This window comes from Podarcis liolepis, assembly GCF_965112155.1.
Source record: "Podarcis liolepis genome assembly, chromosome: 11".
Taxonomy (NCBI): Eukaryota; Metazoa; Chordata; class Lepidosauria; order Squamata; family Lacertidae; genus Podarcis; species Podarcis liolepis.
Genome location: NC_139565.1, coordinates 43,443,700 through 43,469,383, shown reverse-complemented (window position 1 = coordinate 43,469,383; position 25,684 = coordinate 43,443,700). Strand labels below are relative to the sequence as shown.

The 25,684-nt window shown below is 41.8% G+C and overlaps 1 protein-coding gene across 5 annotated transcripts in view; it reads right to left on the bottom strand.

Moving 5' to 3' along the window:
- The window catches only part of ARL15 (ARF like GTPase 15), a 188,639-nt gene that overhangs the window by 107,360 nt on the left and 55,595 nt on the right, over positions 1 to 25,684 (bottom strand). Inside the window, exon 2 of one of the 5 annotated variants that reach the window (XM_083466263.1) lies at positions 565 to 752. The exons of the other annotated variants lie outside the window; for them this stretch is intronic. Within the exon in view, the coding sequence (XP_083322389.1) occupies positions 565 to 711 (147 nt within the window). The 5' untranslated portion in view covers positions 712 to 752. The remainder of the gene's footprint in view (positions 1 to 564; positions 753 to 25,684) is intronic. 5 annotated transcript variants of the gene reach the window in all.

Here is a 25,684-nt window from a genome sequence, read left to right as displayed (position 1 = left end):
TTCAAGTACCTTTTTCACTCCAGCCTTTTTGAGTTATCTTTTCTGTTTACAAGAACCTGGTGGGTACCAGCAACGGAAAAGTCAGAGAAGCCTAAACTTCCCTGAAATCAATGGGCCATAAGCACTCAACTTACAGATATAAACAGATTACACATCTTTAACTAGTTCTGGACTTCATCCAATCTCTTGTAAGGCTTAACACCATGATGTTTTCAATCTCCTAATTACTATAGTAATACTATTTTCAATTGTGTTGAAAGGGCAAGGCAACTGCCATTCTGCTAACTGTATTTTATTAGTAATTCTTGTTTCTACTTCTGCAAGTCGTTTTTTTTCCTACAAAGAACACAGCACATTCACCAACTCTTTGTAGCTCCTGGTGGTCTCCAGCACTCCTTATCATGACTGTTTTGTTCCATATGGTACTGCAACTGAACAGTGCAAAAAACATGACTACCACATGGAAACACGGTGGTGTCCATATCTGCTTGCAGGTTCTGGAGAACTATTTATTTAGCTTGTTTTGGCAGTGGCTGCACAAGAAACATGAGAGAGCTCATTGACCAGGTTTGGTGTACTAGAAGCCACTGTAAGAAGCAGGTGCATAAGACAAGTGAAACCTTGTTGCCAGTGACAAAATCTGAGTTTCCACGCTTTTTTTCCTCTCTCCACAAGGTATAGATTGGGAGTATGTTTCATCAGCATCTGCATACTGTGTCCTGGGATCAGATATCACCTTTAAAATGTATCCACTACATGGGAGAATAGGGGGAAATGCCTTTGTTACCTTTCATGTAATTTCATAAACAATGAACACCATGTATAAACCAATACTTTTCTGTATAAACTATAGTTTTCTGTTTCATATTGCTATGTGGGAGAAAAATACAAAAAATAATCCCACTGTTTTACACTGCAGTGACTGGAGAAACTAGGAAAAAGATACTTCCAAAATTGTAGTCTCCATAAAAAGAAAGCTAAACGTGCTTTAAAAAGTGAGAAGAGTGATACATCCACCATCTACTATTACATATTTGGATTAAAACAACAGCCAGTCCCTTTCTTTGTCACCTGGAAAAATAAAAGTAGCCTGCAGTGTTGGTGTGAACAGAATTCTCAAACAGTCATACAAGCCATTAAAAAACCCCCACACTTATCTACTCCTGATATTCTAGCAGGAAGGAATGATAGTCCCAGGGAGTTTTGTTTCCATTTAAATCTCTCTCCCCACACACATCAACCTCTCCCCCCCCCCCCCGGCCCAAAGGCTCCCTACTCTCCAATTTATCTTTTGCTCTGGTCAACAGCTAATGGTTCTTGCCTTGCATAGTAGCTATGACCCCTACATTTGAGGTGGTATGATCAAAGGCGCTCTGGCCAGACTTGGAAAAACATTTCCACTGAGAATGGACATAGTGCCTGTCAAAAGGTTATTCCCACTGTGTAAAGGGAGCAGCTCATGTTACTCCAGTGTAACATGAAAGTTCAAACTCTAGCCGCAGTAATCCACATACATGTTTTTCTTTCTAAAAGCAGCATATGGGACACACTGACTAAAAGAACACACATCCGTCTTATCTGAAAGGGGAAATAAAAGGTTTCCTCAGTCCATCCAGCTGCAAGTCACTGATTTTTAATAATTTCTAAAACACAAACCATCCATCTGAAAGTGGTTCCTATTGAATCCGAGTTTGGGAAGGGGTGGGGGCTCTGTAAATAAATTAGGCTCCCTATATCTTGTAGAAAACAAAATAACTTGGCGGCGTAAATCTTAATGTCAGTGACAGGAAGGCTTTGGTGAACCATTACCATAAATCTGACAAACGCTAATTTGATGGGTGGCTGTATCTGTCTGCTACAAAGCCAGTCTAGACAGTCTATTGAGAAATCCTAAAACACAACTGTTTGTTCCCCGTAACACCATCTGGATATGGCAATAAGAGCCGACCCAGTGCCATTCACACATGGATCAAAGCGCATGCTAATGCCATCATGAAGTCATACACATAAAAAATTCAATCTGAGAACTCTAAGCAATTTTCCTAAGTCCTCAGCAGAGAAACCTCAGACTTCGCTCAGACTCAAGCTAAGTGCATGAAGAGGGAAAGGCGGGGGTGGAAAAGAGAGAGAGAGAGAGAGAACAGAATATTTAATGAGCTTGGCCTTCTAAAGGAATGTTAGGCCACCCATTGTATTGGAAAAGGCTCATGTCACACTTCAGTCATGGCACCCATCAGGGAGCCGCCTTTACAAAACTGATCCGAGGCCTTTCGTAATTACCTGTTTCGGACCAAGCACACAGAAAGAGAAGAAGGGTCTCCTAGGTGTAACTCTTCTGTTTATTACAATAAGCTGTTAGATTGCTCTGTATTACAACAATATTCCAAACTTCTCTCATTAAAAAGTGTACTGTGGCATTAGATCAAAGCCTCAAGGGCCCCCTATTGAACTTGTTTAAGTATTACAAATGTAAAGAGCAAGTCTGGCTGCAGAGGCAATTTCTTTCCCACCCCCACCCCCAAATAAAATAAAATCTTCCCTCCAACTTGAATGGTGTGTCTGTATTACTGCAAGACATATTCAGACCATACTTTCCGGAAGACCCTTGCCCTGACTATTTCAGTTCATCAACAAGATTCTAACAGGTAATTTCCAGAATGCGATGGCCTTTTCCTCCAGACGGTTGTTCCCCACTATGCTGATTTTGAATATTTAATCTCAGAGAAGAGTTTCAAGAGGAACAGACAAATTATGCTTGTTCAGTGAAGACACACATAGTTCAAGGATGTGAGATAAAATGCTTCTTTGGGAGCTAGCAAATGATGTGCAAGTGTGGCAGTAATACTGTTCAAATGCTGTGGGGAGGATCTAATGAACAATGTAGAATTTTCTTTTTTTTAAAAAAAAAAGCAGCATATTGTGGTAGGCTAGAGGAATTTGGCATTGTTTTCTGTGCATTTCTGAATCTCTTACATATCACATACAGCTTTTGAAATTTCTCCTGGTTTGCCATGTGGCAAAGGCCTCAAGATCCACTGGATTCAACAAACAAATTCTAAATTCTTTGGATTCTGGCCTGAGCCACCAGTATTGTCAATACCAATTTCTACTTCAAACATAAAGCAAAGAATAATGCAATTTAATACAGAAAAGAAAGCATGTGGCCAGAATTATCATCATTTGTCACTACAGGAGTGTAGTTCAGTTTGCAGTAGAACTTAGTCCCAAAACTCATGAGTACCATTTAACATGTACAGTGCATCACACAAGGGTAGTTACACTGGTTATTTATTAAAGTAAAGGGATGAATATGGTGTTTTATGCCAGAAATGTCTCAATTGAATTGTTTCATTCTATATGTTGTATCAAACTTATGTTAAGGTTAATATTTAGCTATTATTTTCACGATACTATGCAGAAGTAAGATTTCATTACTGTAATATTACACAGTGAATCAGTCCAAGAAGCTTTTAAAAATGTCTTGACTATTCTAAATCAACAGTAAAATATCCTCACCTATATACAGTTATTTCTAAACCTGGGGTTTCCAAACTGTGGTCCATGAACCACTAGTGAGATATAAGCTTAATTTAAGTGGTCCACTGTGTGTTTATAAAAAATACAATTAAAAACTATACAGCATTAGCACAGTACATTACAATTGCAACCACAGGCAGAATAATCATTAACTAGTCCACAAAGACCCTTGGCAATTTTAAAAAGGTCTGCTGGGGAGAAAGTGGGAACCACTGTTCTAAGCCAGCTGAAGTTTAATGCACTATAATTTCATCATCTGAAAAACTATTCTTGCAATCCAATAAAATAGTAAAGCTACTGGGTATTGCTAGGATTTTTGTTTCCTTGTTTTCTGTTTCCAAATGCAAGTAAACCGACTGTAATACCAATGTTTGTTCAAGCTATTAGAAAAATATGTTTGAAATCATAATTCATAACCAGTCATAACTTGTGCAAACAAGCTGTTTTAGTATTTTCTCCTACACATATTCTAACCATATTGTAAACAACTTCTCTTTAAATTCCCCATGTGCTGCTATCAAGCATAGAAAGATACACCCATAAAGGGGAGTGGGAAGAAAACAGCGGAGAGAAACCCATTTTGATTCGTGAAATTTAATAAACAGCATAGTTTACGAAGACCTAAACTTTAGTCCTGCATGCGGGTTATGTGTCAAAAGTCTCAAATGCAGGTATAGCACAGCATATTGAAAGAAAATGTGGCGTAAAGTCAGTTCCTGAGTAACCAGGTCTTGGATCTCAATAAAACCCCAACTATGTCTAAGTAGAAGCAAAGAATAGGATGTGGGGTTTAAAGTCAGGGCTGAACTTTACAGAAGCTTCAGCACAGCAGAACAACATCGCCATCTACTGCTCAGTATCATTAAATTTAAAGTCACGCCTGAGATAATCCTAACCGGAGAATCATCGTACTGTAGTGTGTTCCTCAAGTTACTGAACTAGGGAAATGTTGACAAATTTAAAGAAGTTAACACACTGTTGTTGTTGCTACTACATTCCAGCAGTATGCCAGTTACCCAGGACAAGCAGGAATCACAAGTGACTAAGAGCCTGTGAACCTCACATGAACTCTAGGTTCCTAATATTTTGTGGGATGTTGCAAGCAATGGTGCAAAAGTTTGTTTAAAAGTTCACAGTTCTGTAAAGCTTGCATCTTGTTTTATTCTCACAACTTATGCAAATCAAGCTCTTTAAAAGTGAGAAACTGAGAGTTAAAACACACACACACAAATGTTATTGTGTGGTTAAGCAATCTTCTTTCTTAGTGGTGAAAGCTAGCCAAAGCTACTTAAGAAAAGTATAGTACAGGAAAGATCTGAAACCAGGTCCTTTTGGTATATATTCAGTATCTAATCACTGGATCACACTAGTTCTTAATATCTTCAAAGCTGGATGTACACAGCCACAAAATTGCTCTTACTCTGTTTGCTAGCTGAAACAGTACAGAAATGTCTTTTAAATGATGAGCACAAGAAGCAAGGGCTTCTCAGTGGTTGCCTCCTGTCTGTGGAACTATCTGCCAACAGGTATTTCCTTTGCTTCATATTGTATGGCTTTTAAACAGGCCTTGTTTCGAAGCTGCTTTTAACAGAGACATGTTTGATGGAAATGTCCAATTTTCTTATTCTGTAATAGCTATACCATTGCTGGTTCTAACTATTTCTTGAATGGTTCAAGTAATACAATTTCTAAGACTGAATTGTGAAATACTTGAAATGCTCCTTTAAGATATTGTTTTGTTGAAATGATATATTGTAGTTTTCTATTTAGAAGCTGCCTTAGGAGGGCTCCCCTTTCTCAAAGAGCAACCTAGAGATACTTCAAACAAATAAATATTTTTGCTGGGGTCAGTGCAGTGTCAATGCTGAACAACCCCCATTTAATATATGCCAATGCTGAATAATTCCAATTTAATATATGCCAATCACCAACTACGGATTAAAAATGTAAGAAAAGTTCACTGCTCCTTCTTAAATACTGTGCTTGATTATGATCTTATCCATATGCAAAATTCCAACCAATTCAAACAGTGTAATAATATACAGTGGTACCTTGGTTCTCAAACGCCTTGGTACAAACAACTTGGAACCCAAACACTGCAAACCCAGAAGTGTTCTGGTTTGCGAACTTTTTTCAGAAGCCGAACATGCTCCATTTTGAGTGTTACGCTTCCAATTTGAGTGCCACACTTCTGTTTTGAGCGTTACACTGAGGTCTGTCTGTTTTCGCTATTTATTTTGTGTTTTTGTTTCTGCGGGGTTTTTGTTTTTGTGACTGTGTGGAACCCAGTTCAGCTACTGATTGATTGACTGTGTGACTGCAATACATTGTTTCTTATTTTATTTTATGGATCAATGGTCTCATTAGATAGTAAAATTCATATTAAATTGCGGTTTTAGGGGTTATTTTTAAAAGTCTGGAACAGATTACTCCATTTTGCATTACTTTCTATGAGTAAGCGGGCCTTGGTTTTGGAACGTTTTGGTTTTGGAACGGACTTCCAGAACGGATTAAGTCTGAGAACCAAGGTACCACTGTAATACATTTGCACTAGTTCATATTGTGTCAGCAGCCCTGGTTCAGCAATTAAAGCCCTCAGAGGAGCAGGAAATAATTATAATTTCCATGTCTTTTTTGCCCAGACCTAAAGTTAATGACATACATCCCCATTCAAATGGGGCTTTGCTATACAGACAGAATTAAAGTAGAGACAGGCAGAAGATTGATCACGAATGGCTGATTGCCTGACAATCTGTGTCAGGCTGGCTACAGCAGTCTGGGCTGCACTCAGCTCTGACTAGGACAGTCAAAGTGATGAGAAACAAGGACTGAGCACCACTGTAGCCCTTACTGCTTTACTGATGCGCTGGGTTGAGCAGTGGCATGCAGTATTTGAACTGGGCAATGAGAAGCCAGCTAGCCTTTGTTCTTTGGTCTCTCAGCTTCTGGTGATGTCCAAAGCAGAAGCAGCTGCTTAGCAGAATTTTCAGGCCAGCATTAGGTAGGCACTCTATTTTTCACTGGATTAGGAACTGATCATGATGCACTGGCATGAAGCGGTAGACTGAGGAGGAGGCCCAGAAACCTGTGGCTACCCCGTAATTCACAATGTTAATATGCTCACTGGCACATTATGGCATGGTGTGAGCTTGTGACTCTCCTCTTAGCTAACCCTGATTGAATCCTGATAGGAAAGGTAAGAGAAGCTACAGTAGCTGCTCAGTCTCAGACCCTTAAGTTCAGTGGCAGGCGGTTCCTCCAGAACTTTCTTGCCCCACCTTTAATGTGTCCATGCATGTCTTCTGCCCCTTATGCTCTTTGATTATGCGCAGCTTTTGGGGTGGGTTATGCTTGAGTCTCTTGCCATGGATTCATTAGCATGGTGGGTCAAGTTCTCTCCCAGAATACCCCATCTGCAAAATGGGTACATGATTTCTGTCTTGAAGGTTTTCTTATATGTTTGATCTTGACCATATTTATTGCAAATATTGAAACTGCCTATAGTCTGTGTCCTCTCCCTCTCTTGGGTGATCTGTTTTCAGAGGGAGGCTAATACTACCTGCAAATCAGTGAGTCCACAGCAGAAAACTCAGTGCTTTAATGCAGGGATAGAAGTGACTGGTGGCTGAAAAATGGAAAGCTTATACAATAATGAACCTTTCCTAAAGGCCCTGCCCAAAGGACTCTACTTTCCTTAACTGGCTATTTTGTGTCTTATTCCAGCCAGTGAGCTTCAGGGCTCTGGTTAAAAGGGGGGTGGGAATGGAGTGTCCAGGTTGGAAGTGTACCTAACCCCAATCTAAAGGAATGTAATCTCTAGACCTCTTTATTCACATGAGGTTGTCAACAAGTACAGAATGCTCCGATGATGAGAACATGGAGAACAGTTGTATCAAGTCCAGCATCCTGTTTCTGACAGTGGCCAGTGAGATGCCTTTGTGAAGACCACCAGAAAAGCACAAAAGCAGCTACCCCTTCTTGCTGATGGCAGCATATGGTATTCAGAGAAACATTCCATGTGAAGTTTCCATTTTGCCACTCATCGGACTGTATTTCATAGATTGGCCTACCTCCCCCCTTTTAAAGGCCTCTTTAAACAGGGAGCCATCAAGGCATCTTGCAACATTGCATTCCTTAAGTCAATGATGCATTGTGTGAAATACTTTATTCAAAAACTAATTTGGGTGACACCAAATTATGGTACTGTGAAGAAGGAAGGGGAGAAAGACAATCTTCCCACTTCTTTCATCATTAATAATTTTACAAATTTTTATTATGTATCTCATTCATTAGATATTAATGAGACAGTTGAAAAGAATCCTGCTGAAGAGTCTGAACATTAACAATAATTCTCTAGTTCAGGGGTCAGCAAACTTTTTCACCAGGGGGCTGGTCCACTGTCCCTCAGACCTTGTGTGGGGCCAGCCTATATTTTTTTTTTGGGGGGGGGAGATAATGAACAAATTCCTATGCCCCACAAATAACCCAGAGATGCATTTTAAATAAAAGGACACATTCTACTCATGTAAAAACAGGCTGATTCCTGGACCGTCCGTGGGCCGGACAATTGGGCTGGATCCAGCCCCTGGGCCTTAGTTTGCCTACCCATGCTCTAGTTGTAATGTAGACAAGTGCTATCCCAGAAGGCACATTGCATCTGCAAATAGCGTATATAGAGCTGAACATGGTTGCAGAATCTATGCAGAAACAGCTACCTTTCAGCATGTCCTGCTGGCAAGTTCAGTTGCCAAGGCCACGGCTTGTCTAAACCAGTCTTTCACATCTGAGTTTGCAACTGGAGGGAGGAGGAAAATTTGGCCCAGGCATCATTAATTGCTGACCCATATAATAAACTTTGCTCAACTTGTTCTTTAAAAACAAAGTGTCTACAATCTTACATTGGCAAACGCGTATGTGGATTTTACCAGACTACAGTCCAACTGATTTTGTTCCAGACAAAGCACTATGGGACGTTCATCTTTAAGACAGTGGGCTCCAAATGGAGGATAGTTACGAAGATGTCAAATAAAAATAAGACCAGGTTTACTGAAACACATATTCCCTTTCCCCAGCAGAGCTCTTATTACAGAGAAACATTGCCGTTGAGAAACCACTAGCATTGCAGCATTGGAACAGATTAGTGAGAAGTGTTTCCTTGCTCCCGCTGGACATTTCTTAAAACAATCCCAGCTCCTCTTAGCACATAAATCTTGCATAAACAACAAATGCAAACAGCAAAACAATCAACAGCTTTTGTAGCTTCCTACACCAAGCAATTCCAAAATGGTGGATTAAGAACTCCCAGTGAGCCCTGTAGAGACTGCTGGTTGCTAGTTCGCCAATAGCACAGAACCAAGGACACTGGGGCAAGATTCATACATTACTGAAAACACTGGCATGGGGAAGAATCATTCTGCTTACCGATACGGTTTCTTTCTACAGATGCTAATGGAGCAGTGTGGGACCAGAAGTCAGAGAAGCGGCTCCAATGCCATTCTGGTTACGTTTGAATCATGCCCAAATAGGCCTCCATTCATAATTATAGCAGTACCGGTCCACATTTGCCTGAAAAAGTGGGCTCTTGGCTTTCTGCATTGCACTGCACATTCTAAAGTTCTCAGTAACACTTTTGACCTCCCATAATTCTGCGGGTATGTGTGGAAATATTCCCACAAGGTTTGCAAAATGGTTTATAATTCAGAGGGACATTCTGTATCCTGCGCCTTCAGCCTTTACTTCTGCTTTTCTCCAAATGATATCAATGCCATTTGCTATTAAATAAATTGCACACAGCTTCTTTATCAAACATACTTTTATAAGTCTCTATTCAGTTGACATCAACCTGAATAGAAAAGTCTTCCTAAAATTTTGTGAAGGACAGGAACTGATGTTAAAGTTCCATAATTCTGAGGACACCATGGGGAAAACTGCTATGCTAAAAAAAATCAACTAGATTTTAAATCACAAAAAGCTGGTATGAGTAGGGTTTTGTCTGGTTATCTTAGTGGGCAGTGACATACACACGGGTTATCTAAACTAGGTAGCATTGCACCAAAACACAGTATAAGTAGACAGTTTTAGGTACTTTCTCCAGAGAATGGGACAGGGGGAGACTGCATCTATAAAAGTTAATTACAGGTGTTCTTTCCTGAAATTTGGAAGAATGGAAATTGTTGATCTCTTCCAAATTGTCATTTGTAGCACAGACATCGTTTCGCAGCACTTTACTTAAGGCCAAACTTTTCATGGGTCTTATGGTGTCAGCAAGGATGGGGTGGGAATGGAAGAAACTGTCACAGGAAGACCTCCGAGAGTGGAGGTGGTTCTGGAGACCATTCTGGGTTTGCATTTATGTGCAAGTCCCGAGCACATACCCCCTGTGTTAATTGCTGTCCTACTGTATGTACTTCTTTATTTCCCACAACCAACAGAAATGAAAAGGGTCAAGGGTCTTTATATAAGATCCATCTTTGGCTCCTGATAGCAATCGTTAGCAGGTAAGCGATATGTGTTTATTGTGCATAGAGCACTGGCAGGAAGCTAGAAAACAGTTTGCTTCTTATACAGGGAAACACAACTGACACTAGATTGTGAAAGAAAAGGATAGGAAAGTATTGTGGACTTCTATTTTTTGCAAGAGGTAGCCAGACTGGTTGGAACGGGCAGCATATATATTTATTTGGGACATTTTGACTTCAGCAGAAAGTAAGTTCAAAGGCAGAACTTGAAACTTTGAAATCCTGGGAAAAGAAAAAAAGTATTCTTCTGGTGCCAAGAAGATAACAAAGTAGGTGCACCAGGTGATTCCCTCCGGGGGGTGCGGGGGTGGGGAGTTCCTCAAGACTACCAACACCAGGCACTCACTGTCTCTGGATGCCACACACCTCACCTCAGAAATATTGGTTACTCCTGACAGATGGAAGGTTCTTTCCAAGTGGGGCTTTCATTCTAACTGGAATTTCCTTGCAGTTTGCTGTAAACTGCTTCTTAAGTTCCCTGAAGTTTTTAAAAAAAAAAAACAAAAGAAAAAACAGCTTGAGATGTGGAAGAGAAGAGCTGATAAGAAGAGAAAGAAAACATGAAGATCCCACTGGATGTGCAGAATTGGTTGTGCAACTCTCTGGATTGTGGCCTGACTCTGAAAGACAATTCTAGAAATCCAAGTCTTCCCAGCTGGCTGTGACACAATGCTATTGTCTCATCATGATGAACCATGTCCAGAGACCAGGGCTTTTTTTAAGGCCGCCCAATTAGTTTGGTGGTTGGTTATTCTATATCACTGAGGCCATAAAATCTCAAAATGCCATTAAAAACAACTATTGATGTTTGACAAAGGTAATTGTGCAGACAACAATGCCAAAGCAAATCCATTCAGTTGACATGAAGTGCAGCCATCTTGAAATTATCTACTCATAAGATAATGTAATATAAGCAACTGTGCTTCCCCCACTCCATCTGAATGAGTAGTGAGTGAGTGTGTGTGTGTGTGTGTGTGTGCGCGCGCGCATTGGTCAAATATTTGTCATTCCTTGGAAACATCAGGATGCAACAAAAATATTTATTACTTTAACAGATAATACAGACCTTTCTCCTTCTCACAGTATTAGGGTGGGGCATCTGAAGCACAGAGTTGGGTGACTGCCTTTGTAATTCTTTGAAAATTTTAAAAATTTAAACAACAATAAACAAAGCCAAGAAACACCACATGTAGTGTCTTTGTTACACTCATTTTCCATAAATCATAGAGAGCACAAATTCAGTCTCCAGACACCTCAAGAATCTCATTATTAATCAAACAACAGTCCCCTCAAGGTAATGGGTGTCTCCAAAATAAATGGTGACCTAATGGCGGCCTGTGGCTTTCCCCTTCCCCCTGTCAATAATGTGAAGAATGGAAATCAAATTCCCAAGACATTATTCTGTTTTACTAGCCCTATCAGCTATCTACTATGGTGTGTGAGCTTTTCTGAAAGGGCTATCTGATATGTTCTCCCATACTACTTTTCTACTCAGAAATCCATTTTTGTTTTCCATTACCTGGGTATCTCCATCCTCACCACCACCAAAAACAGCCACACCCAGTCCTTGTACAACACTTCCCCTATTGTTCCATATAACATTTGCAAAGCTGCCTGCCATAGCCTGACCATCATCGATTTTAGGCAAGCTCCTAGGGGCCAAGGTTTCTTCATTCCCAATAAAATATTTGAGGGGTGCAGTGTCCCCCAAGTTTATAGGCATTGCTATTCAAATGGTGTGTGGGTGTGTGCTATGTCATGTAGAGCAGGGCTTACCTGGGGCCCCCTAATACTTTATTCAACTTGGCAACCCTGGCTGTGGCCCATTATTCACAAGAAAACTGATGGCTAGATAAAAGGCATTCATGCAAATATGCCCAACCTTCTCTGCAGGTTCTTTAGGCTAGAATAAGCAGGCGTATTGCAGACAAAGGGCTTCAGGTTTTGTTTTCTATTATGATCTCAACTCTTTTTGGCTCTATTTCTCTTTTATGGATCCTAATCTCCAGTAAGTCTTAAGGAAATTGCCTCCTTTTTAGAAAACCAACGTCCAGATGTGGTGGGATGTTGGAAAGATGGAACCATTTTTCAGCATGACCATTTTAATATACCAGCATATGCTGCTTCCAAAGAATATATTTGGGTTCCCACTTTTAGCAAATGATGCTCAAATGACTTGGACAGTAAAATGTCTACCATCAGGCATCAGCCAAAAGAAAAGAAAAGAAAACAGTTCAGGAATCCAGCCTCCACCTGGTCTAGTGAAACAAGCTCACATAAGTGCATTTCTCCCGTGAAATGTACGCTTGAATTGCTGCCAGACGACGGAAGCATCTTCTTCACCACAGTGTGGTTGTTAGCTGCCTTTCCACAGTGGAGGCTTGCAGGGAATCTATCAGTGTGAATGGTTTGAAAAAAATACATAGCTGCCCCCTGCTGCAAATATTTGGCTTAAAAATAGGCCTGCCAGGTATGTACAGTGGTACCAGGTTACATACGCTTCAGGTTACAGTCTCTGCTAACCCAGAAATAGTGCTTCAGGTTAAGAACTTTGCTTCAGGGTGAGAACAGAAATCGTGCTCTGGCGGCGCAGCGGCAGCAGGAGGCCCCATTAGTTAAAGTGGTGCTTCAGGTTAAGAACAGTTTCAGCTTAAGTACGGACCTCTGGAATGAATTAAGTACTTAACCTGAGGTACCACTGTAGTTTCAGGACAGAGGTCATGTGGAATTATTAGAAAAAGCTCCTTGATCGCCATCCCAACATATTATTTCTTTAATTTAGTACTCTTAATCTTAGGGTGCATGGGTCTGAGCCCCACATTGGGCAAAGGATTCCTGCACTGCAGGCAAGGAGTTGGACTAAATGACCCTTGTGGTCCCTTCTGAATTCTATGATGCTACGATTCTGCATGTTTCTACTGTACTTTCTTTAAACTTTTCAAGGTAGTGTTCACAGTTCTCAATCACCCTCCTTTTATTCTCATGACCACGCTGTGAAGTGATTAAACTGAAAAGGAGTGTAACTGGCTCAAGGTTGGGGACATGTGAAATTAACTGGATATGATCATCTACTTATTTAGACAGAAAACATATATTCGCCATCCCCATTCTGCACATTCTTTCTCTTTCTAGTTCAGGTAAACTACAGGAAAATAATTACCCCTGTCCCCCTTCTTCCGTACATCTATACAAACATCCCGATGTTTACTCTGATGCTTTTTTCATGTTCAGACTTTTTCCTTAGAATGTTACTGGCCTGGTAACATTGCACATTTGTAACATATTACTGCAAACTTAGGAAAACACACAGTAGTGTTAGTTTAAGACACAATCAACACTGTAAGCAACCTGAGACGCCTTATTTTCTCTAGCTACAGTCTGCATTTTGCTATTTTACATTTTTTAGATTCAGATACAATTACAAAGGACTTACCTAGCATAATATTTATAATCAGTTTACCAAATTCATCGAAAGAAAAATATCAAATTTCATCTGTGTCCATTTCACTTTACTTGTTTCTCAAGTTAAATGATATCATTTAATGCATGGGTCTAAATTAAAACTTTGTTCAAAATGCTGAAAATCATGATGACATATCTGAATATAGTAAATTATTTTATAAATAAAAAGATTCAAATTATTAATAACACCCTCTTGCCTGTCTAATCATTCTTTTATTGAAAGTAGAGTTTGCAAACATATAACAACTTCATCACAGTGACTATAAAGGAAGTTAATTATCTGTGCTCTTAATTGTCCCAAGCACACCCAGCCCTCAGTGAAGACATGCAATTAGAAGTTTAGTTCTTTATAGGCAAAGCCATGGGTAGGCAAACTAAGACCCAGGGGCCTGATCCAGCCCAATCGCTTTCTAAATCCGGCTGCAGATGGTCCGGGAATCAGTGTGTTTTTACATGAGTAGAATGTGTGCTTTTATTTAAAATGCATCTGGGTTATTTTTGGGCACGGGAATTCGTTCATTATTTTTTAAAAAAATATATAGGCTCCTCCCCCCCCAAGGTTTGAGGAACAGTGGACCGGCCCCCTGCTGAAAAAGTTTGCTGACCCCTGGACAAAGCACTAGATTACAGCAGCTCCTAAACTGCAAGAATCACATGCACTGCTCATGCTAAATAGCTGGCTAGGAATCTCCTTCTTCAGACTTGTGCTCTACCCAAACAGTTGGTACAACAGCACAACCACTCCTCCAGCACAGTTAAACCCCCTATTCTGCCGTAGTGCACACAAGCAACTGGTGACTTTCCTGAGTGGCAGCTCCAGCTGCTCCTGTTGCTTTAAGACCTCCTTGTCCCTAGAGACACTGGGGTAGGGGGTGGCCCAACTCTCTCTGGGGCTGTCTCTCCCACTGCAACTGTCTCATCCACCTCTGTGCCTTCCTGCAACTTCTTCCCCTCTTCCCCCATCTCTGACTGCCCAGAATCTTCCTCTTCCCCCTGCCTCATAGGCGGTACAGAACCTGACAAATCACTGGCCCCTTCCACTGGATCATCTTTCTGGCCTCCTGCCTCCTCTGCCCACCCTTTGGACTCCTACCTGTCCCTAACATCAATAGTTATTTTTTTAAAATAGTGGATTTAGTGGGAACTTGATTCCCAAAAATGTTCATTAAGTCATTACTTTTAATTCAATACTTCTCAGCTTGTTCTCATTCCCACCATATGATGAAAAGTCCCCCCCCTTTTTCCTTTCTATGTTTTACATCAGATGCACAGAAAAAAATGTATCCATCATAGTTACCTGCATTTTGCATTTAACAAAAACACGGGGCACCATTTAATAAGCTTGATAACACAGCAAGCAGATTTCTTTTGTATAATCTTTAATATGAGCATTTAAAAAAACTGCAGGTGACACTCGCCATAGAATCAACACTTGTTGTCCTTCAGTTCTAATCCACAGTGGAAAATGTCTATTCAAATATTACCCTTGTCATAACATGTGTGTGCGATCTAAAGAAATGAGGGAAGGGTACAACCCTAATCCTTAATCCAGCTAGGATCCAGTGGAAACTCTGCAACAACAGAAAGTAGAAGAAATACTACTGCCAACAGTGTTTCACACAGTAGCCAGCAGAGGCCCCCCAAATGAGGCATGGGAGGTCAGCTAAGGATCTGCTAGATCAGGGGTCTGCAACCTTTAAGACAAAAAGAGCCACTTGGACCCGTTTCCGAAGGAAAAAAAACTGGGAGCCGCAAAACCATTGCGACATTTAAAACAAATATAACACTGCATATATTGTTTCTTACCTTAATGTCCGATCTGACAGCGGGCGGGAAGGTGACGTCGGGACGGTGCGTGACTAATGCACACACCGCCGCCATGCGACGTCACAGCCAGTACAGCGCCCGACGCAGTGGGGAGTGTCGGGGCGCACAATGCGCCTCCTCCCCTCGCTAGTATCCGCCCCGGAGCCACGGCAAAGGTGTAAAAGAGCCACATGCGGCTCCGGATACTATGCTAGATACTATGCCAGTCCAGGTCTCAGACGGAGGACTGACACAGCTGGCACAAGAAAATAAACAAGGAGAAAATACACTCACACCCCTCGTGCCCTTGGTTGTTGCAAGCAGCAGTGCTTCAGAGGGGGCAGTTAATTTAGGGTTCGAATCTTATGTAGTTTCTGGACCAATGGTCACTCTCACTCACAAACTTTGAAGGAGGTTTGTGAAACAGGTTCTGCTTCTCTTCCTTTCCCAACAAGAGTAGTCTGCTTCACAGCTGCATTAGGAAAGCAATGTAACTCCTTATCATTTGCTAGCTCTTCAACCAAGCCCTTTAGCTTACTAATATTCCAGCCTTTAAAATGTCTTTGTGAGAGGGTGGTGGTTGTTTTGTTGTTTCTGTCTTAACTGTTTATTTGTGCTTTTATCTTGTATTTTTATCTTGTGAACCGCTCTGAGATCTTTTGATGAAGGGCGGTATATGACTTAAATAAATAACAAATAATTCCTAAGGCTGGGCCCAAATCACTGTGCACCCATGGTGATTCCCCCTTTCACGTTATAACGGCAGTGCCCCCAAGGACTGCTGCTGCAAAGGAAGAAAATTGGCCACCATCCCCTCCACAAGAGCACATGGAAGTGATTTACATACATGCCTCTCCCGGCTCTGGCTAACTGTTTATATATACCATATTTTTCACCCTATAGGACGCACTTTTTCCCCTCCAAAAATGAAGGGGAAATGTGTGTGCGTCCTATGGGGTGAATGCAGGCTTCAGGAGAGCCCCACCGCCAGCCCCACAAGCTCGGGGGACAGCGGGGAGGCGGAACGCCGCCATCCCGCTGTCCCCCAACTTGGTTAGAAGCCTTCTCCTCCCCGTCGCCAGCCCCGCAAACTCGGGGGACAGTGGGAGAGGCGCAGCACGCCTTTCCCGCTGTCCCCCAACTTGGTTAGAAGGCTGACGGGGGGGAGAAGCCTGCTCCTCCCCGTCGCCAGCCCTGCAAACTCAGGGACAGCGGGGAGGCGCAGCGCGCCATCCCGCTGTCTCCCGACCTGGTGTGGAGGCTGGCGGAGGGCTTCCCCCTCCCCCAGCCCCGCAAGCTCCCAGAGCGATGCCAAAGCTGCACGCAGCTTTGGCATCGCTCTGGGTCCCGTTCTGGGGGCCCCTCCCCCAGCCCTGCAAGTTTCCAGAGCTATGCCGAAGCTGCGCGCAGCTTCGGCATGGCTCTGGTTCCCATTCTGGGGCCTGCGGTCCGGGGAAGCTCGGGCTTCCCCTGCCCCAGCCCCGTGCCTGGGGGGGAGGAATAATTTTTCCCCCCTTTATTCCCCCCCCCCCCAAAATCTAGGTGCGTCCTATGGGCCAGTGCGTCCTATAGGGCGAAAAATACGGTACATGCATTCTGTCTTATTTCATTTATGAATAGCTTCCTATAAAACACCCCAAAGCAATTTAAAAATAAAAACATTTAAAATATACACACACAAAAATTAAATTATTGTAACCCAATGTGGGAGCTTGCAGTGAAGGCAGGCAAGAAATCAAATTAATAATAATAATTTCTAGTCAATAGAGACAGAATCTGATAATATATCTCTACTTAAAAGGCTTGTTGGTTACACATAGCCTATAGTATCTTGTATCTGCTACATACAGTGGTGCCTCGCAAGACGAAATTAATTCGTTCCGCAAGTTCTTTCTTCTTGCGAGTTTTTCGTCTTGCGAAGCACGGTTTCCCATAGGAATGCATTGAAAATCAATTAATGCGTTCCTAGGGAAACCGCTTGCCAGGCTGGCGGTGCGGAGAAGGGCTTTTCTCCGCACCGCAAGCCTTCAGGACAGGTACGGGAACAGAGGGGAAGGCGCGCAGCGCTTCTCCTCTGTTCCCGGGGCTTGCGGTGGGAGGAGGGTTTTTCCTCCCCACCGCCAACATTCAGAACAGCATTCTGAATGTTGGCGGTGGGAAGGAAAACCCTCCTCCCACCCCAAGTCTTCAGGACAGCCATCCGATGCCGGGCTGCGGGAGGAGGCGTTTCCCCCCCCCCCGCCGGACATCGGAGCTTCGTTCCGATGTCCGTTGGAGGGAGGAGACGTTCTCCCCCCCCCCCCGCCGGACATCGGAGCTTCGTTCCGATGTCCGGCGGCGGGAGGAGACGTTCCCCCCCCCCGCCGGATATCGGAGCTTCGTTCCGATGTCCCGCGGCGGGAGGAGACGTTCCCCCCCCGCCGGACATCGGAGCTTCGTTCCGATGTCCGGCGGCGGGAGGAGACGTTCCCCCCCCCCCGCCGGACATCGGAGCTTCGTTCCGATGTCCGTTGGAGGGAGGAGACGTTCCCCCCCCGCCGGACATCGGAGCTTCGTTCCGATGTCCCGCGGCGGGAGGAGACGTTCCCCCCCCCCGCCGGACATCGGAGCTTCGTTCCGATGTCCGGCGGCGGGAGGAGACGTTCCCCCCGCCGGACATCGGAGCTTCGTTCCGATGTCCGGCGGCGGGAGGAGGTCCGAGGACAGTGGGGAAGACGCGCTGCGCTTCCCCGCTGTCCCGGAGATTTCCCTATGGGCTGTCGTCTTGCAAAGCAAGCCCATAGGGAAATTCATTTTGCGAAGCGCCTCCAAAACAGAAAACCCTTTCGTCTAGCGGGTTTTCCGTCTTGCGAGGCGTTCGTCTTGCGGGGTACCACTGTAATTGTTTATTTTCTTTCACTTGCAGTTTTAAAAGGATAATTTAAAGAAAAGGAAAAAAATAGAATGTATTTGCAACCTACAATGCTATATCAATCCATGTAATCCATGTAATCCATGTAATGTTTAGGAAGATCGGGGACTTTCCAGGTGAACATACTCTAACGTCTATGTTTCACATAATGTCAAAGTATTATGAGCTGTTTACACCAATTAACTAACAACTGTACTGCAGTTTGGGCAAGAAGTTATTCACATGCCATTGAGTTCATTAAAGATTAAATTGCACCCTCTAGTGGTACAATGCATACTTTGAAAAACTCTAAGTAGCTGTGCAACTAGCCTTGTTTCAAGATTTTAAATGCTCTCTTGCTGATAGAAATTCAGGTTGTTACCGTAATCCCTTACCAAGTAAAAGGCACCTCAGATGGAGCTAGGAGAGAACAAAATCTAAAAGGTAACTCAATACTGTTGGATAGACATTTCAAAATAAATTGCATCTTGAATTTTAAAAGTTAGAGTCTACATGATTCCGGTTAGCGTTTCAAAGGAAATAATTCCTAAGGTTCTTGCTTTCTTTGTTCATTCTTTCCTGCAGTTTGAAAAAAGTACTCCTCAGCATTGTGATGTATTACATATTTATTTGTAACACACCCAGTAAGCGGAAAATAAGGCTGATGTCCTAAATATGTTTACTTGGATAAAAGTTTGATTCAGTTCAATCAGACTTATTTCCATGTAATCACACAACATCTAGAGACAGAGGTCAGATCTCTCTTTTTTTACAATTTTTCATCATTAAAGAATACCTTGGAATTTGTATAAATTCAATTTAGTTTGTTACATCTATACCTTTCCTTAATCCTTGGAGCTCAGAGCTGTATGCCTGTATTAATGTGGATATACAATCAATATCAGTGCACACCATAACAAATCCTAGCCAATGCACTGGATTCCAACCAAGGTTTGAATTTTGCTAAGTAGCAACCCAGTGGAATATGAAGCACAGCTTACACAGCAAAAAAACACAAAAAAAACAGACTCCTGATTGTAACCGCAACAAATCACTCAATTTATTGATATAGAAAGTTAAATAGTATTATTAAATGTTATGAAAATGATATGAAATGGAATTATGAATGTTTATAGAACTTACACAGAAAATAAAATGTATAGAAATAGAAGAAAAGATAAAATACTTTAAGATAAAATATTTTAGAATAAAACAATCTACAAAGAATTGAATTTAAAGCAACAAAGCAATTGGATATAATATGTAGAAATCACAAAACAATCAACCAGTGTAAATAATATAATCCCCTAACTCTCTCCAGCCCAGGCTTCCGCAGACTCGGCCTTCCAGATGTTTTTGGCCTACAACTCCCATGATCCCTAGCTAGCAAGACTAGTGGTCAGGGATGATGGGAATTGTAGTCTCAAAACATCTGGAGGGCCGAGTTTGATGAAGCCTGCTCCAGCCCATCTAGCTGTAAAACAATTCTAAGTTCCCTAACATATGAGATCAATAAAATTCAGTGTTACCAATTAAGAGCATTAGGACAGTCCTTGTAGTCTTCATCTTGAGCAAGGCAGATAGCAGGTAGCAGGAAAGGAGGAGAACTTTACAACCAGTAATGGGGTCAGGAGCTGGACCTTTCCACTAAATTCTCTACTAACTTTACTACCCATGTTGGTGGGCCCACATAAGACGTAGACTATGAATTGCTATAATCTAGCTGAAATGGGAAGAAAGTGAGCAACTGTCAGCAGAAGTCTGGCACACTCCAGCACTGGTCTGCAAAAATATGTTATGCTGTCACCTTTCTTTTAGCTTCATTCCCTCCACACCGCTATTCTAATCAAGATCTCAATTGGTCTTACCTAAAGCAGCAAAAATGTGCACATAGGCCCAAGCAGCTTATACAGAAGAGACACAGTTCACAGAGACAACTACATCAGGCCACCGCAGTTGCCGATGATGTTTAAATATAACAAAGACAAAGGTCAACAAAATAAGCACAAAGTACATAATATACAAATGTGTGCCACCCTTTTTAACACCTGAAAAACGTAAAGCATTACAAATTACTGGAAAGAAAAAGAGCAACAGCCAGGAAAAGTAGTACTGTACTGTATCTCTTTCCTTCCTTCCTTGCTTGCTTCTTCCTGATAATGCCCTTTTTACTCAATCACTCATTCTTCACTATAACTTTGGTCACATTGATTAGACAATGTAGCATTAAATATTAAACTTACAACCTGCAACTGCAGGGCTTCTGATTGGATAATCATGTACAATCAAACCATTTGCTATCTTGGTGAATGCTGGGAAGTTACAAGGCTTGATCTCTTGGGAAGCAGGTCACTTGACCATTAAAACCAGGATATGCTGAGAGGTTTGCCTACCTCCCAGCTCTCAAAATAGGTTTATTTGAAGATTGCCCTTCCTGCTGCTCTAAAACAGGAAGAATTACAGCTTTGTTTGCTGCTTCCTGGAGATTGTTCTCTTTCTTCTTTTCCCTGAAAGTTTTAAATGAGAAATGCAAACATCTATGGCCGAGCCATTGAGCAGGAGGGACACTGCAGCAGAATGATTTGTAGTGGTGTACAATCTGAACTGTTCTGAAGTTATTCACAAAATGAGTTCCCCTTCCCCGTAAACACCTATTGAGTATGTGCAAAGCACAGTTATTATTTTTTGTAAAAGAATTCAGGTGACATAGAGCCAACCCCCCCAACTATTATTTGGAAAATGAGAGCACTGTAGAATAAGGAATGACATCAAAGAGCATTCACTCCAACCCCTGTAAATTCGCGAAAGCCATGACTACAGCATCCCTGACTACAGCTGCTCCTCCGGTTCATGCAATCTTTCCCCTTCTTTCACAGTCTAAGATAATCATAAATGCCCAATCAAGATGTCACAACAAACTGTGTTTGCTACTCACCATAGTTTAGTTTAATCCAAACCAACCAAGGAACTTCCAAGTGTGGTTTCAGTCCCTGGTTTGTAGGCAGCTATGCCCAATTCAGACACGATATCACCATATCATAGCAAACTATGGCTATCCCAAACCATGGAAGAGTGGGGGAAGACAACCATGGAGACACTCTGAAACATCCAGCCATTGAATGAGAATTGGTTCCATGATGTCTGCACTGAGTCACCTAAGATTATTCAGTTCTTGAACACATTACTTACCATTAACTTATGCTTTAAATTAATTTCAAGTACATTATTTCACTATACTAGGGACATCCAACTCCCAAGAGACTGCAATCTACTCACAGGAAGAAAAAAATTTGGGGCGGTTCAGGTGAAAGTTGCTGAGCTTTTTTTAGGGAGGGAAGTTCCATGGGAGGGGGAGGTTCTGGCAAAAGGAAAGGGGATTAGTCGCTCATCAAAAGAACACAATGAAAACCATCTGCCTCACAGTGAAAACTTCGTCTTCTGTTCCAGCGATCATGCAAAAATGGAGGGTGGAGCGAGGAGGTGGAGCCAGATGCTCTTAGGCAAAAGCAAAGGAAAATAAGCTCGATCAACAATGATCGACTGGAACCTCCTGAGAAACAACCAGTCGATCCCGATCAACCTGTTGGACATCCCTGCACTATACGATCCGTTGCTATTACACACGCAAAGTAAAAAAGATTTTGACACCTATAAAATAGGCAGATACATCATTCTCTTTCTTCATTAGAATGTAGGTAGTGCATATTCTCAGTGGCGTAGCGCGGGGGGTGCAGGGGGGGCCGGCCGCACCGGGCACAACATCTGGGGGTTAGGGGGCGCAAATTACTTGCCTTGCCCCGGGTGCTGACAACCCACGCTACGCCACTGCATATTCTTCCTTACCAATTCAATATTGGTTTAAGTAAATCTAACTAAATGGGATGAATAAACCAGCCCTTTCAATCACAGTTAATTTTCTCTTGATACGAGTAATATAGCAAGAGGGATGAGAATTGTATGTGTATGGCAATCACCAGCAGCACAAGATTGTAACTATCTGGAAGAAACTAAAGCAGAGGCAAAACACTAGAATCATAATTCTTCTATGATAATAACTGTTTTACATTTACAAAAAGAAACTCTGTGTTCCTGTTTCTGGCTTGGTGACTAGATCTGCTGGCATCAACATGACAAAATACCTATCACGGTACAAACAAACAAGTTTGGACTCCCGGAGCTCTAGAGGGCTTAGCATATGAAGAGGCTGAAAATCCCTGCTGAAGAAACAATGCTGTAAAAAAAAAAAGTGCATGAAGTGACTCAAGATCTAAAAAGAATGTTCTGTCCTAATAAAAAACAAACATAGATAACTGCTTTATAAAAAATTAAAACACAAAAGTCAAAAATCCTTTGAGTACATGGATTTTTATAAGCAATTTTATAATGCAAGCCATAATATAAGCACATTCCACAAACTTTTTAATGGAGTAATTTAAGTGTTTATATGCCGTATGATTGAGCTGGTGTAATTTTTCAGTTTGTTTCAATTACAGAATTACATTGTGTTGACAAATATGGCTAAACCCAAGTGCTTTCAATGAAACCAAAATTACCATTAAACAATTCTATTCAATTCACAGAAGCCTGGAGTTCATTTCAGTTACCCTAAAACCAGAGGCTCTGCCCCTGATGATAATGGGATTTGGACCGGGCCTGATATACACTGGAAACATACATAACTGCTGCACATAGATGTATATCCTGGGAGACTTTTGCTTCCATGTTAACATTCCTGGAGTTTTATATACCATGAAACTAGTATGTTAAAACCATGAAGAACCATACTGAAGAACCATGCAATGTTTGCACTAATGTTACCTCATTACAAGCAGTTTTGAAGCACTTGAAGTCTTCATATTTCATAATACATGTAAGAAAACACTAGGTTACAGTAATGTAGTCAATGAATTGACATGCTTAGTAAGTGCTCCTTATCATGCATTGAGAAGCCACTGTAGCTGGAAGATGCGTGGATTATGCTTTGAACATTTATGGTGTGCGTGAGAAAGTTCCTACAAATTCAGTTTGCATTGGATTATTTATATCTGCATCCTGTTTAGAGAATGAGTCCAGTCCTGTTTAAGCCATTTTTGTATATTCTTTACTAGAGTTATTTCTTACTGATGGAGGCCTCCAGTCAGCACTTGCTTCCTGTCATTCACACCCCACAAAGCGGATTTCCACCCCAAGCAAGAAACAGTTTGTCTTTTGAATGCATAAACTTTTAAAACAAATGTCTGCTCCTTTTATACAACTTTAGTGGTTAGAATAAAAGCAGACACTGAAGCATTAATAACCATAGGTTGCTCATAGTTTTCATACACAAGAAATCATTTTAGACCCAAACTACATATGACAGCAGCAGGCCCCCATTTTTACACAATTCTAAAGGATAAGAACCCATCTTGGCAACCCCCACAGACACACCTTCAAGGAAAGTCTAACCATACTCAAAAAGAATCCAAACACAGATGGCTATGTTGGCCCATGATTTTATTTTATTTATAAATTCTTACTTGCCTTTCACCTGAAGTTCCTAGAAAGGATTAAAACAACATCAAAATCCAGTATTATACATACGGCAGGAGTTTATAGCACCACACCCGGAGCTTAAACAGACTTCAGCCCGCTGAAAGCAAACTTTTAGCTTTTAATTAGTAATGCAAACAGTGTTACCATACTAAACATGAAGTAGAGATTCCATCAAAGAAAAGGAAAGAAGAACCTAGCCTGCCCTTGATTATTTTAGTCAGTCTCTTACATCCCCTATGCTTATCAGAGACAAACTTAAAATAAAACCTTGTTATCACCTCATTCACTTACCAAAGCAATGGTAATTCATCCATTACTATGACTACTGAGCAACAGCAAAATGAAGAGCCACTGCATTTCTCCTTGTCACTTACTGCTGCAGTTGCTACTGCCAGGCAGAAGGAGAAAAACGAAAGAGCTCTTTAGCTGAGTATGCTAAGTTGAGACCAGATGAAGGTCACTGAAGCAGAAGTTTCATTCATTGAAGAATGTCCCTTTATAACACCCAGGAGCTTCTGCTAAGATTTTGTGGAAACACAAGAGTTCAACCACTGTTCTTCATGATCAAGTTGACAATCAGTTGCACTTAGACCCAAAGACCTATTTACAAATTCTTGTCCATCCATATGTTCCTCAGATAACTTTTAGAAAAGGTTTTTCCTCAGCCTCAAACAAGAGTCTAAAACAGGGGCTGGGAACAAATGTGGTCCCCCAAACCTCTTTATCTGGCTAACTCTACCAAGCAAAAAAAAAAAAAAAAAAAAAACCCCTCCCCAGGCCACAGCCCTCACTGGCCCTGCTTCACACCCTCCTCAATGTTTTTATCTAGCTGGAATATGTCCTCTGGCAACACTTCCTGCTTGCCTGGATGGAGGGCAGAGAGAGCTGTGCAAGAGAGTTGTAAAAGCTAGCCTACTGTTAAAAGGTAGCATTTATATTACATTTTAAAGTGGGTGCACATTTGCCTTTGGTGTGTGGTCCTCAGAGAGTTGCCCAGAAGTGTGAGCTTCAGGCCTAAGGGAGTTCCGCACGCCTGGTCTAAAATGAATCTGCAATGTTACCTTGCCTCCAGCATATATACACAATGCTGTGAACGAGGAAGTGGATTATTATCTGGCAAGGACAGGCAAAATGATTGCTATTGAGCATACACATCAGTTACACAGAAACAGGATTTTATCAAAATAAAAAAATTCCTTCCAGTAGCACCTTAAAGACCAACTAAGTTAGTTCTGGGTATGAGCTTTCGTGTGCATGCACACTTCTTCAGATACACTGAAACAGAAGTTGCCAGATCCTTCTATATAGTGAGAAGGTGGGGAGGGGTGTTACTCAGAAGGGTGGTGGGAATGGGAGATAGGCAGATGGACACAAGCAGGAAAAAAAAACCCCAAATGCATAATAACAGAGGAAAATCATCCCCCCCTTTCATATTGAGAAACAGAGAAACCAGTAGGAGAACACTTCAATCTCCCAGGACATTCTATACAAGATCTCAAAGTAGCTGTTTTACTACAAAGGAATTTCAGAAACAGACTGGAAAGAGAAGCTGCTGAATTACAACTCATTACCAAACTTAAAACAATGGAAAAACCTGGGCTGAACAAAGACATTGGATTCTTATCTCACTATACATGACTATACCATTTCTCACCCCTTCCCCTGTAAGACCTATTACAGTCGTTAAGAGTCGTCAACAGGCTCTCCCAGCTATCTGCCTATCTCCCATTCCCACCACCCTTCTGAGTAACACCCCTCCCCACCTTCTCACTATATAGAAGGATCTGGCAACTTCTGTTTCAGTGTATCTGAAGAAGTGTGCATCTGAAGAAGTGTATCTGAAGAAGTGTGCATGCACACGAAAGCTCATACCCAGAACTAACTTAGTTGGTCTTTAAGGTGCTACTGGAAGGAATTTTTTTATTTTGACTATGGCAGA